This window comes from Pseudophryne corroboree, chromosome 6 (assembly GCF_028390025.1).
Source record: "Pseudophryne corroboree isolate aPseCor3 chromosome 6, aPseCor3.hap2, whole genome shotgun sequence".
In the NCBI taxonomy this organism is placed as follows: Eukaryota; Metazoa; Chordata; class Amphibia; order Anura; family Myobatrachidae; genus Pseudophryne; species Pseudophryne corroboree.
The window spans coordinates 243,340,046-243,353,880 of record NC_086449.1 but is presented as its reverse complement, the minus strand read 5'-3'; the positions used below and the strand labels follow the sequence as shown (position 1 = coordinate 243,353,880).

At 47.2% G+C, this 13,835-nt stretch overlaps 1 protein-coding gene across 1 annotated transcript in view; it reads left to right on the top strand.

Moving 5' to 3' along the window:
- The window catches only part of MESD (mesoderm development LRP chaperone), a 54,624-nt gene extending 41,487 nt beyond the window's left edge, over positions 1-13,137 (top strand). The window contains exons 2-3 of the mRNA XM_063925816.1: positions 10,934-11,166; positions 11,887-13,137. Coding sequence (XP_063781886.1) covers positions 10,934-11,166; positions 11,887-12,145 — 492 coding nt within the window. The 3' untranslated portion in view covers positions 12,146-13,137. The remainder of the gene's footprint in view (positions 1-10,933; positions 11,167-11,886) is intronic.
- Positions 13,138-13,835: the final 698 nt, after the last annotated feature.

Genomic DNA, 13,835 nt, shown 5'->3' with positions numbered 1-13,835 from the left:
CCATGGTCCTTTCAGGAACCCCAGCATCCACTAGGACGATAGAGAAAATAAGAATTTACTTACCGATAATTCTATTTCTCGGAGTCCGTAGTGGATGCTGGGCGCCCATCCCAAGTGCGGATTATCTGCAATACTTGTACATAGTTATTGTTAACTAATTCGGGTTATTGTTTAGGGAGCCATCTTTCAGAGGCTCCTCTGTTATCATACTGTTAACTGGGTTTAGATAACAAGTTGTACGGTGTGATTGGTGTGGCTGGTATGAGTCTTACCCGGGATTCAAAATCCTCCCTTATTGTGTACGCTCGTCCGGGCACAGTACCTAACTGGAGTCTGGAGGAGGGTCATAGGGGGAGGAGCCAGTGCACACCACCTGATCTGGAAAAGCTTTACTTTTTGTGCCCTGTCTCCTGCGGAGCCGCTATTCCCCATGGTCCTTTCAGGAACCCCAGCATCCACTACGGACTCCGAGAAATAGAATTATCGGTAAGTAAATTCTTATTTTTATATATATATATATATATATATATATATAACATGCCCAAAGAGACATGAGTATACTGGGTCCTAGAGTCAAAGCTATGTCGATTTCGGCTTGAAGTGTCCTGTAGAATATGCAATGGACAGATGATGCCGACTTTAGAGGCATATTGAAGGCTGAGGATTGTGTGGAGAAGGGTTCTTGGACCTGGTCTCCACAGCTATAGCTGGTAATTCTGATATCTTGCCTTATATTCCTGCACAGCCTAGGAAAGCACGAAATTGTCAAATGCAGCCTTTCGAACAAAGAAACAAGAAAGTCCGAGGTGCGTCCTTTCTTGCCAGAGGCAGAGGAAAGAAGCTGCACAACACAGCTAGTTCCCAGGAACAGAAGTCCTCCCCGGCCTCTACAAAAATCCACCGCATGTCGCTGGGGCTCCACAGGCGGAGCTAGGCCCGGTGGGGGCACGCCTTCGTAAGTTCAGCCACAAGTGGGTTCACTCCCTGTTAGATCCCTGGGCAATAGATATTGTGTTTCAGGGATACAAGCTGGACTTTGAGAAGATGCCCCCTCACCGATGGCCCTGCCGGCTTCCCCCCACGAGAGTGAAACAGTGTTAACTGCAATTCACAAATTCTATCTTCAACAGGTGGTGGTCAAGGTTCCCCTCCTTCAACAAAGAGGGGGTTATTATTCGACCATGTTGTAGTCCCGAAACCAGACGGTTCGGTCAGGCCCATATTGAATTTAAAATCCCTGAACATATACCTGAAAAGATTCAAGTTCAAGATGGAATCGCTAAGAGCGGTCATTGCAAGCCTGAAAGGGGGAGATTTTATGGTGACTCGGGACATAAAGGATGCACACCTTCATGTCCCCATTTATCCACCTCATCAGGCGTACCTCAGAATTGCGGTACGGGATTGTCATTACCAATTTCAGACGTTGCCGTTTGGTCTCTCCACGGCCCCGAGAATATTCACCAAGGTAATGGCGGAAATGATGGTGCTCCTGCGGAAGCAAGGTGTCACTATTATCACGTATTTGGACGATCTCCTCATAAAAGCGAGATCAAGAGAGCAGTGGCTGAACAGCGTATCACTTTCTCTGGAAGTGTAACGGCAACACGGCTGGATTCTATATATTCCAAAGTCGCAGTTGGTTCCTACAGCTCATCTGCCTCTCCTAGGCATGATCCTAGACACAGACCAGAAAAGGGTTTATCTCCCGTTAGAGAGAGCTCAGGAGCTCGTGACACTGGTCAGGAATCTATTGAAACCAAAACAGGTGTCAGTGCATCACTTCACTCGAGTCCTGGGAAGGATGGTGGCATCATACGAGGCCATTCCCTTCGGCAGGTTCCATGCGAGGACCTTCCAATGGGACTTACTGGACAGGTGGTCCGGATCACATCTTCAGATGCATCGGTTAATCACCCTATCCCCCAGGGTCAGGGTGTCTCTCCTGTGGTGGCTGCAGAGTGCTCACCTTCTCGAAGGTCGCAGATTCGGCATTCAGGACTGGGTCCTGGTGACCACGGATGCAAGCCTCCGAGGGTGGGGGGGCAGTCACATAGGGAAGAAATTTCCAAGGGCTGTGGTCAAGTCAGGAGACTTACCTTCACATCAACATCCTGGAACTAAGGGCCATATACAACGCCCTACGTCAAGCGGAGTCCCTGCTTCGTGACCAACCGGTTCTGATTCAGTCAGACAATATCACCGCAGTGGCTCATGTAAACTGCCAAGTCGGCACAAGGAGCAGGGTGGCGATGGTAGAAGCCACCAGAATTCTTCGCTGGCCGGAGAATCACGTAAGCGCACTGTCGGCAGTGTTCATCCCGGGAGTGGACAACTGGGAAGCAGACTTCCTCAGTAGGCACGACCTCCACCCGGGAGAGTGGGGACTTCATCAAGAAGTCTTCATGCAGATTGCAAGTCGGTGGGAACTGCCACAGGTGGACATGATGGCATCCCGCCTCAACAAAAAGCTGCAGAGATATTGCGCCAGGTCAAGAGACCCTCGGGCGATAGCTGTGGACGCACTGTTGACACCGTGGGTGTTCCCGTCGGTCTATGTATTTCCTCCTCTTCCTCTCATACCCAAGGTGCTGAGAATCATAAGGAAAAGAGGAGTGAGAACAATACTCTTTGTTCCGGATTGGCCAAGAAGGACTTGGTATCCAGATCTGCAAGAAATGCTCACAGAGGATCCGTGGCCTCTGCCTCTAGGACAGGACTTGTGCAACAGGGGCCCTGTCTGTTCCAAGACTTACCGCGGCTGCGTTTGACGGCATGGCGGTTAAACACCGGATCCTAGCAGAAAAAGGCATTCCGGATGAGGTAATTCCTACGCTGATAGAGGCTAGGAAGGATGTGACGGCTCCACATTATCACCGTATATGGCGAAAATATGTGGCTTGGTGTGAGGCCAGGAATGCCCCTACGGAGGAATTCCAGCTGGGCCTTTTCCTTCACTTCCTACAGTCGGGAGTGACTTTGGGCCTTACATTGGGTTCCATTAAGGTTCAGATTTCGGCCTTATCCATTTTCTTTCAAAAAAGAACTGGCTTCTCTGCCTGAAGTTCAGACGTTTGTAAAGGGAGTGCTGCAGATTCAGCCCCCTTTTGTGCCTCCAGTGGCACCTTGGGATCTTAACGTGGTGTTGAATTTCCTGAAATCACACTGGTTTGAACCACTCAAAACGGTGGAAGTAAAATATCTCACGTGGAAGGTGGTCATGCTATTAGCCTTGGCTTCGGCTAGGTGTGTGTCAGAATTGGCGGCTTTGTCACATAAAAGCCCTTATCTGGTTTTCCATGCGGATAGAGCAGAATTGTGGGCCCGCCCACAATTTCTGCTGAAAGTGGTTTCATCCTTTTCATATAAACCAACCTATTGTGGTGCCTGTTGCTACTACTGACTTGGAGGATTCCGAGTCACTGGATGTAGTCGGGGCTTTGAAGGTTTATGTAGCCAGAACGGCTAAGGTCAGGAAAACAGAATCTTTGTTTATCCTGTATGCTTCCAACAAGCTTGGGGCGCCTGCTTCAAGGCAATCTATTGCTCGTTGGATCTGTAACACGATTCAGCAGGCTCATTCTGCGGCTGGGTTGCCGCTGCCTAAATCAGTTAAGGCCCATTCCACAAGGAAGGTGGGCTCTTCTTGGGCGGTTGTGGTGCCTGCGGCTACTTGGGACTTGGAGGATTCCAAGTTACTGGACGTGGTCAGGGCCCTGAAAAGTATATGTTTCCTGGACAGCTGGAGTCAGGAAAACTGACTCGCTATTTCTCCTGTATGCACCCAACAAGCTGGGTGCTCCTGCTTCTAAGCAGACTATTGCTCGCTGGATCTGTAGCACGATTCAACTTGCACATTCTGCGGCTGGACTGCCGCACCCTAAATCTGTAAAAGCCCATTCCAGGAGGAAAGTGGGCTCTTCTTGGCCGGCTGCCCGAGGGGTCTCGGCTTTACAACTTTGCCGAGCTGTTACTTGGTCGGGTTAAAACATTTTTGTAAGAGTCTACAAGTTTGATACCCTGGCTGAGGAGGACCTAGAGTTTGCTCATTCGGTGCTGCAGAGTCATCCGCACTCTCCCGCCCGTTTGGGAGCTTTGGTATAATCCCCATGGTCCTTACGGAGTCCCCAGCATCCACTAGGACGTTAGAGAAAATAAGATTTTACTTACCGGTAAATCTATTTCTCGTAGTGGATGCTGGGCGCCCGTCCCAAGTGCGGACTTCTTCTGCAATACTTGTGTATAGGTATTGCTTAAATAAGGGTTATGTTCTGGTTGCATCAGGGTTGATCTGATGCTCCGTTGTTGTTCATACTGTTAACTGGATACGTTTATCACAAGTTATACGGTGTGATTGGTGTGACTGGGATGAGTCTTGCCCTGGATTCCAAAATCCTTTCCTTGTACTGTCAGCTCTTCCGGGCACAGTTTCTCTAAAACCCCTTTCACATCGCACAAATAACCCGGTACCGACACGGCATATTGCCGTGTCGAACCGGGTCAGTGTGCGATGTGAAAGCACACTGGGCGATTTAGCGGGTCGCCTGACCCGGTAAATCAACCCGGTAAAAGAAGGGTTTTACCCGGGTTGATTACCGGGTCAGGTGCGGTGTGAATGGGAGCCGTGTCGATGCGACACGGTTCCCATTCACAAGATAGGGAGAGGCGGCGCTGGAGATGAGCTCATCTCCCGACGCCGCCTCCACCCCCGCCCCTGCTGCTGCTGCGGCCTCCGTTGTCATGGCAACCGACCCGGTATATTGCCGGGTCGGGAAGCCTGCAACGGAGCGCAAATGCCGGATCCCACCCGGTAAGTACACGTTTGTCTTACCGGGTAGGACCCGGCATTTGCGGTGTGAATGCAGCATAACTGAGTTCTGGAGGAGGGACATAGAGGGAGGAGCCAGAGCACACCAGTATCCAAATTCTTTCTTAAAGTGCCCTGTCTCCTGCGGAGCCCGTCTATTCCACTACGGACTACGAGAAATAGATTTACCGGTAAGTAAAATCTTATTTCTCTGACGTCCTAGTGGATGCTGGGAACTCCGTAAGGACCATGGGGAATAGCGGCTCCGCAGGAGACAGGGCACATCTAAAGAAAGCTTTAGGATCACCTGGTGTGCACTGGCTCCTCCCCCTATGACCCTCCTCCAAGCCTCGGTTAGATTTTCTGTGCCCGACGAGAAGGGTGCACACTAGGGGCTCTCCTGAGCTCTTTGTGAAAGTTTTAGTTTAGGTTTATTATTTTCAGTGAGACCTGCTGGCAACAGGCTCACTGCATCGAGGGACTAAGGGGAGAAGAAGCGAACTCACCTGCGTGCAGAGTGGATTGGGCTTCTTAGGCTACTGGACATTAGCTCCAGAGGGACGATCACAGGTTCAGCCTGGATGGGTCACCGGAGCCGCGCCGCCGGCCCCCTTACAGAGCCAGAAGAGCGAAGAGGTCCGGAAAAATCGGCGGCAGAAGACTTTCCTGTCTTCAGATAAAGGTAGGCGCACAGCACCGCAGCTGTGCGCCATTGCTCTCAGCACACTTCACACTCCGGTCACTGAGGGTGCAGGGCGCTGGGGGGGCAGCGCCCTGAGACGCAATAAATCGTTAGAAAACCTTTTATGGCTAAAATAAATGCATCACATATAACTCCTGGGCTATATGGATGCATTTAACCCCTGCCAAAACATACAAGAAAACGGATGATAAGGACGCCGAGAAAGGGGCGGAGCCTATCTCCTCAGCACACTGGCGCCATTTTCCCTCACAGCTCAGTTGGAGGGAAGCTCCCTGGCTCTCCCCTGCAGTCACTACACTACAGAAAGGGGTTAAAAAAGAGAGGGGGGCACAAATTAGGCGCAGTATAAACATTACAGCAGCTATAAAGGGAAAAACACTTATATAAGGTTATCCCTGTATATATATATAGCGCTCTGGTGTGTGCTGGCAAACTCTCCCTCTGTCTCCCCAAAGGGCTAGTGGGGTCCTGTCCTCTATCAGAGCATTCCCTGTGTGTGTGCTGTGTGTCGGTACGTTTGTGTCGACATGTATGAGGAGAAAAATGATGAGGAGACGGAGTAGAGTGTCTGTAATAGTGTTGTCACCCCCTGGGGGGTCGACACCTGAGTGGATGTACTGTGGAAATTGCGTGACAGTGTCAGCTTTGTATAAAAGACAGTGGTTGACATGAGACAGCCGGCTACTCAGCTTGTGCATGTCCAGACGTCTCATATAGGGGCTCTAAAGCGCCCGTTACCTCAGATACAGACGCCGACACGGATACTGACTCCTGTGTCGACGGTGAAGAGACAACCGTGATTTCCAAATAGGGCCACACATTGCATGATTGAGGCAATGAAAAAAGTTTACACTTTTCTGATAATATGAATACCACCAAAAAAAAAAAGGGGTATTATGTTGGTGAGGAAAAACTTCCTGTAGTTTTCCTGAATCTGAGAAATAAAATGCGTGGGTTTCCCCCCGATAACAATTGATAATTTCTAAAAAGTTATTGGCAGTATACCTTTTCCCGCCAGAGGTTAGGGTGCGTTGGGAAACACCCCCTAGGGGGGATAAGGCGCTCACACGCTTGTAAGAACATGGGCTCTACCCTCTCTTGAGATGGCCGCCCTTAAGGATCCTGCTGATAGAAAGCAGGAGGGTATCCTAAAATGTATTTACACACATACTGGTGTTATACTGCGACCAGCAATCGCCTCAGTCTGGATGTGCAGTGCTGGGTTGGCGTGGTCGGATTCCCTGACTGGAAATATGATATCCTAGATAAGGACAGTATATTATTGCCTATAGAGCAATTAAAAGATGCATTTCTATATATGCATGATGCACAGCGGAATATTTGCCGACTGGCATCAAGTATAAGTGCGTTGTCCAATTATACCAGTAAAGTGGTCAGGTGATGCGGATTCCAAACGGCATTTGGAAGTATTGCCTTAAAAGAGGGGATGTACCCCAGGTCGCCTCTCAAAATAAGATGCCGTATTATCAGGCGCAGGCCTGGTTGGCAAGCGGACAAAAGGGTTCCTCTTTTCTGCTCGTGACAGAGGGAGAGGAAAATGGCTGCAGAGATCAGCCAGTTCCAAGGAACAGAAACTCTTTTCCGCCTCTGCCAAGCCCTCAGTATGACGCTAGGGCTTTACAAGTTCAGGCACGGTGGGGTCCCGTTCTCAATGAATTTCAGTGCGCAGTGGGCTCACTCGCAAGTAGACCCCTGGATCCTTCAGGTAATATTTCAGGGGTACAAATTGGAATTCGAGACGTATCCCCCTCGCCGTTTCCAAAGGTCTGTTTTACCGACGTCTCCCGCTGACAGGGAGGCAGTTTTGGAAACCATTCACAAGCTGTATTCCCAGCAGGTGATAATCAAGGTACCCCTCCTGCAACAGGGAACGGGGTATTATTCCACACTGTTGTGGTACCGAAGCCAGACGGCTCGGTGAGACCGATTTTAAAATCTAAAATCTTTGAACACTTGCATACAGAGGTTCAAATTCAAAATTGAGTCACTCAGAGCAGTGATTGCAAACCTGGAAGAAGGGGACTACATGATGTCTCGGGACATCAAGGATGCTTACCTTCATGTCAAAATTTACCCTTCTCACCAAGGGTATTTCAGGTTATGGTACAGAACTGTCACTATCAGTTCGGACGCTGCCGTAGGGATGGTCCACTGCACCCCGGGTCTTTACTGAAGTAATGACCGTAATGATGATATTCCTTCGAAGGAAGGGAATTTTAGTTATCCGTTACTTGGACGATTCCCTGATAAGGGTAAGATCAGGGAACAGTTGGAGATCGGTGTAGCACTATATCAGGTAGTGTTGCGGCAGCACGATTGGATTCTCAATATTCCAAAATCGCAGCTGGTTCCGACGACTTGTCTTCTGTTCCTAGGGATGATCCTGTACACAGTCCAGAAAGAAGGTGTTTCTCCCGGAGGAGAAAGCCAGGGAGTTATCCGACAGGAACCTCCTAAAACCGAACCAAGTCTCAGTGCATCAATGCACAAGGGTTCTGGGTAAAAATAGTGGCTTCCTACGAAGCAATCCCATTCGGCAGATTCCACGCAAGACTTTCCAGTGGAACCTACTGGACAAATGGTCCGGGTCGCATCTTCAGATGCTTCAGCGGATAACCCTGTCACCGGGGATAAGGGTATCCCTCCTGTGGTGGTTGCAGAGTGCTCATCTTCTAGAGGGCCGCAGATTCGGCATTCGGGACTGGGTCCTGGTGGCCAGGGATGCCAGTCTGCGAGGCTGGGGAGCAGTCACACAGGGAAGGAATTTCCAGGGCTTATGGTCAAGCCTGGAGACATCTCTTCATATAAACATTCTGGAACTAAGGGCCATTTACAATGCCCTAAGTCAAGCGAAACCCCTGCTTCAGGGTCAGGCGGTATTGATCCAATCGGACAACATCACGTCAGTCGCCCACGTAAACAGACAGGGCGGCACGGGAAGCAGGGGGGCAATGGCAGAAGCTGCAAGGATTCTTCGCTGGGCGGAAAATCATGTGATAGCACTGTCAGCAGTGTTCATTCCGGGAGTGGACAACTGGGAAGCAGACTTCCTCAGCAGACACGACCTTCACCCGGGAGAGTGGGGACTTCACCCAGAAGTCTTCCACCTGATTGTAAACCGTTGGGAAAAAAATGGCGTCCCGTCTAAACAAAAAACTAGACAGATATTGCGCCAGGTCAGGGGACCCTCAGGCAATAGCGGTGGACGCTCTGGTAACACCGTGGGTGTACCAGTCAGTGTATGTGTTCCCTCCTCTGCCTCTCATACCAAAAGTACTGAGAATCATAAGAAGGAGAGGAGTAAGAACTATACTCGTGGTTCCGGATTGGCCAAGAAGGACTTGGTATCCGGAACTTCAAGAGATGCTCACGGACGAACCGTGGCCTCTACCTCTAAGAAAGGACCTGCTCCAGCAGGGGCCTTGTCTGTTTCAAGACTTACCGCGGCTGCGTTTGACGGCTTGGCGGTTGAACGCCGGATCCTGAAGGAAAAAGGCATTCCAGATGAAGTCATCCCTACCCTGGTCAAGGCCAGGAAGGACGTAACCGCAAAACATTATCACCGCTTTTGGCGAAAATATGTTGCGTGGTGGGAGGCCAAGAAGGCCCCTACAGAGAAATTTCAACTGGGTCGTTTCCTCCATTTCCTGCAAACAGGACTGTCTATGGGCCTAAAATTAGGGTCCATTAAGGTTCAAATTTCGGCCCTGTCGATTTTCTTCCAAAAGGAACTGGCTTCAGTGCCTGAAGTTCAGACATTTGTAAAAGGGGTACTGCATATACAGCCTCCTTTTGTGCCTCCAGTGGCACCTTGGGATCTCAATGTTGTGTTGAGTTTCCTAAAGTCACATTGGTTTGAACCACTCACCACTGTGGACTTAAAATATCTCACATGGAAGGTGACGATGCTGTTAGCCCTGGCTTCAGCCAGGCGTGTGTCAGAATTGGCGGCTTTATCATATAAAAGCCCTTATTTAATATTTCATTCTGACAGGGCAGAATTGAGGACTTGTCCTCAATTTCTACCTAAGGTGGTTTCTGCATTTCACATGAAGCAACCTATTGTGGTACCTGCGGCTACTAAGGACTTGGAGGATTCCAAGTTGCTTGACGTGGTCAGGGCCCTGAAAATATATGTTTCCAGGGCGGCTGGAGTCAGAAAATCTGACTCGCTGTTTATCCTGTATGCACCCAACAAACTGGGTGCTCCTGCTTCTAAGCAGACGATTGCTCGTTGGATTTGTAGTACAATTCAGCTTGCACATTCTGTGGCAGGCCTGCCACAGCCAAAAATCTTAAAATGCCCACTCCACAAGGAAGGTGGGCTCATCTTGGGCAGCTGCCCGAGGGGTCTCGGCTTTACAACTTTGCCGAGCAGTTACTTGGTCAGGAGCAAATACGTTTGTAAAATTCTACAAATTTGATACCCTGGCTGAGGAGGACCTGGAGTTCTCTCATTCGGTGCTGCAGAGTCATCCGCACTCTCCCGCCCGTTTGGGAGCTTTGGTATAATCCCCATGGTCCTTACGGAGTTCCCAGCATCCACTAGGACGTCAGAGAAAATAAGAATTTACTTACCGATAATTCTATTTCTCGTAGTCCGTAGTGGATGCTGGGCGCCCATCCCAAGTGCGGATTGTCTGCAATACTGGTACTTAATTATTGTTACCAAAAAATTCGGGTTATTGTTGTAGTGAGCCATCTTTTCTAGAGGCTTCTCTATTATCATGCTGTTAACTGGGTTCAGATCACAAGTTGTACAGTGTGATTGGTGTGGCTGGTATGAGTCTTACCCGGGATTCAAAATCCTTCCTTATTGTGTACGCTCGTCCGGGCACAGTATCCTAACTGAGGCTTGGAGGAGGGTCATAGGGGGAGGAGCCAGTGCACACCAGGTGATCCTAAAGCTTTCTTTAGATGTGCCCTGTCTCCTGCGGAGCCGCTATTCCCCATGGTCCTTACGGAGTTCCCAGCATCCACTACGGACTACGAGAAATAGAATTATCGGTAAGTAAATTCTTATTTTTTTCTACTCTTGTTTTGTTTTTGTGGTGAGCTTTTTTGTAATTTTAGGCTGTTTTCATTTATTACATGAATACATGTATTATCGGCTAATGGGTCCTTTAAAACACAACTACTTTTTCATTGTCTTTTTCTGCTGCTTGGACCAGAAAACACCCCAAACTCACAATGTGCTATGCGCTTTACTACAAAATGGTAGTATGTTACAGTACCCAGCAGTAAGCTAATGTACATATTTACAAAAATAAATCTGGGAAAGATTTGTTTAGATCTGTCAGTGTTGGCTAATTTCATATCATTCATATTAATTTATTTAAATTGATTTGATTATTTGACTTAAATTCAAATTAACAAACCAGCCTGTCCTGTTCTCTTTTTAGCAAGATGATGATATAGAAGAGGGTGACCTGCCTGAGCACAAACGAAAACCGGCTCCTCTAGATTTCTCAAAGATTGACCCTAGCAATCCAGAGAACCTCTTGCAGATAACCAAAAAGGGCAAGACTCTAATGATCTTCGCAACAGTGTCTGGGAATCCAACAGAGAAGGAAACCGAAGAAATTACAAGCTTCTGGCAAGGCAGCCTTTTCAATGCTAACTATGACATTCAGAGGTATTGTGGGATGGGTACAACTTGTTTATACAGTTATACGGAACAGTTTTCTAGAAAAGATAAGCGGAATATAATGGCTAAAAATACAAAACGAACTGGAAGAAGTGGTGTAAAATGTGCTGTATATACGGGAGGTTTTCAAGCTGCAGGGATCCCGGCTATCAGGTGACCGACACTGGAATCCCGACACCCGGTGAAGGTCGCCACCAGGCCCGAAGCGTGGCGAGTGCAGCAAACCTGTGAGGGGACACGCTGCGCTTTCCGCCGGTATTCCGGCTGTCTGTATCCCAGCGTCTGTCTCCTGGCCGCCGGTATATCATACTGAATCCGCATGTACAAGCCAGCTGTTTAGTTAACTAAAGATGTGCAGCTGCCTATTGAGTGATTATAATTATTAAGGACAAACTGGAGTTTTGGGCAACTTTTATTCCAGTTCAGACTAGCGGCAGATCTTCCATTGGAAGGATCACATCTTTTTATTATGACCTGTTTTTACTTTTAGTTGGTTTTAAAACTACAAATAGCCAAATGTAATATTTTCCTTTGACAGTGTTGGCATGGCCATATTCCTGGCATCTATAATAATCAATAGTATCCCTAGTCCTAAATAAGATGATTATTTTAGTATTCTATGTCCAGTTTAACTCTAGCCCTTAATTTGAAATGAATCTATGAAAGTTCTTGTTTTATTTTGTAATGTTTATCTCCCCTTCTCTATAGATTTGTTGTTGGAGCAAACCGCGTGATCTTTATGTTGCGGGACGGTGGCTATGCTTGGGAGGTGAAAGACTTTCTTGTAAAACAGGACAGGTGTGCAGATGTGACGGTGGAAGGACAGGTGTACCCTGGCAAGGCAGCAGATGGGAGTCCGAAAACTAACAATCACAGTAAACCAGAGAAAAAGAAAAAGACTGAAAGCAAAAAGTCAAAACCCTCAACGGAGACTAACCGAGCATCTCCAGCCAAGGAGGATTTATGACCCTATAATGCCTAGGGACAACTATGACTTTCTGAGAGAAGTGCATTAATTCCAAATGAAGGACATCATGGTGTATACATTATATCCCATAATATGGTCTAGTCACAATAATTGGTTTCATCAGAGGAAGCGGTATTGTTTGACCATGTTTCTTCTATAGGAAACATCCATGCCAGGTCTGGTCATGAACTAAGGTGACAACAACTACTTTGTAAATGTTTTAATGGTCCCCATTTCAGGAGGCCGCCTTTAGCCTGTACGCAACTATTGTGCTTTTCTAAGGTAGCTGAGAAGAGGTCATTTTCTTTGCATTTCTAATGGTCAAAAGTTAATTATTCAATCAACATAAATGATATAGTTCTAAATCTGTTCTGGAGGTAACTAGGTAGAAAAACTAATGTTGCCCTTGGTTACCATTATTTACATTTTTCTGTGGCTGTAACCTGGGGTGGAATATTTGGACCTGTTGCTTATTAAACGGATTACTGAGTTACTATACACCAGACTTTGTACTAGTTTAATATCCAAAGCCAAAAATTAGTCTCAGAAACTTCCAACAATGATCATGGAGTTACGAGTGTCACATTATATGTGATGCACTGTGCATTATGTTCTGGTGGCAAATGCCGTTTTACACTAGTTTAAGGTACACTGTTTTGAGTATTGTTGACTGAAATGTCTTCTGCAGTATTATGAAAACCTGTATATTCTACATTGAATACAGCTATTTTCTTTGTATGTTGATCAATATTATTTCATTAATATCTCAGTATGGCTTTGGTTTTTATTTCAATAGGTAAGTAAATAGAATGCTATTTCTCTCCTTCACACACCCCTCTGATTGTAGCCAAACTCTAGTCACACTTCACACTCTAATATGAGTCAAGTATAATCTTTCAATATTAAAACTTTCAAAAGAGACACTGCTATGACTACGTCACCTTAAAATAAATAAACCTTATACATACAGTATGCAGGGTTTCTTCTATGGATTATGGTGCTGTGTTTTATTTGTCATACCTCTTAGTACATTAAATGAATACAGGAGTTTATAGTCAAAGTGAATGTAATCAGTTTATGCCCAATGATTTTCAATTAGGTTTGTGTTTATCTTTCTGCTGCAGAAACTAAGGGGTCTATGTACTAAGCTGTGGAGAGAGAGAAATTGCCAACAAATCAGCTCCTAACTGTCATTTTTTCAAATACAGCCTATAATGTGTTAGTTAGGAGCTGATTGGCTGGTACATTATCTTCGTCCACTATATCTCTCTCTTGGTGGGGGTTATCCTATTAGCCACAGTAATTGGTCATAAAAAATAAATAGGCTTTTATCGCGGTTTTTGCTCAATTGTTATTATCAGGCTATTCAATTTAACACAATTTTCTCTGACGTCCTAGTGGATGCTGGGAACTCCGTAAGGACCATGGGGAATAGCGGCTCCGCAGGAGACTGGGCACAAATAGAAAGCTTTAGTACTACCTGGTGTGCACTGGCTCCTCCCCCTATGACCCTCCTCCAAGCCTCAGTTAGATTTTTGTGCCCGAACGAGAAGGGTGCACACTAGGGGCTCTCCTGAGCTTCTTAGTGAAAGTTTTAGTTTAGGTTTTTTATTTTCAGTGAGACCTGCTGGCAACAGGCTCACTGCATTGAGGGACTAAGGGGAGAAGAAGCGAACTCACCTGCGTGCAG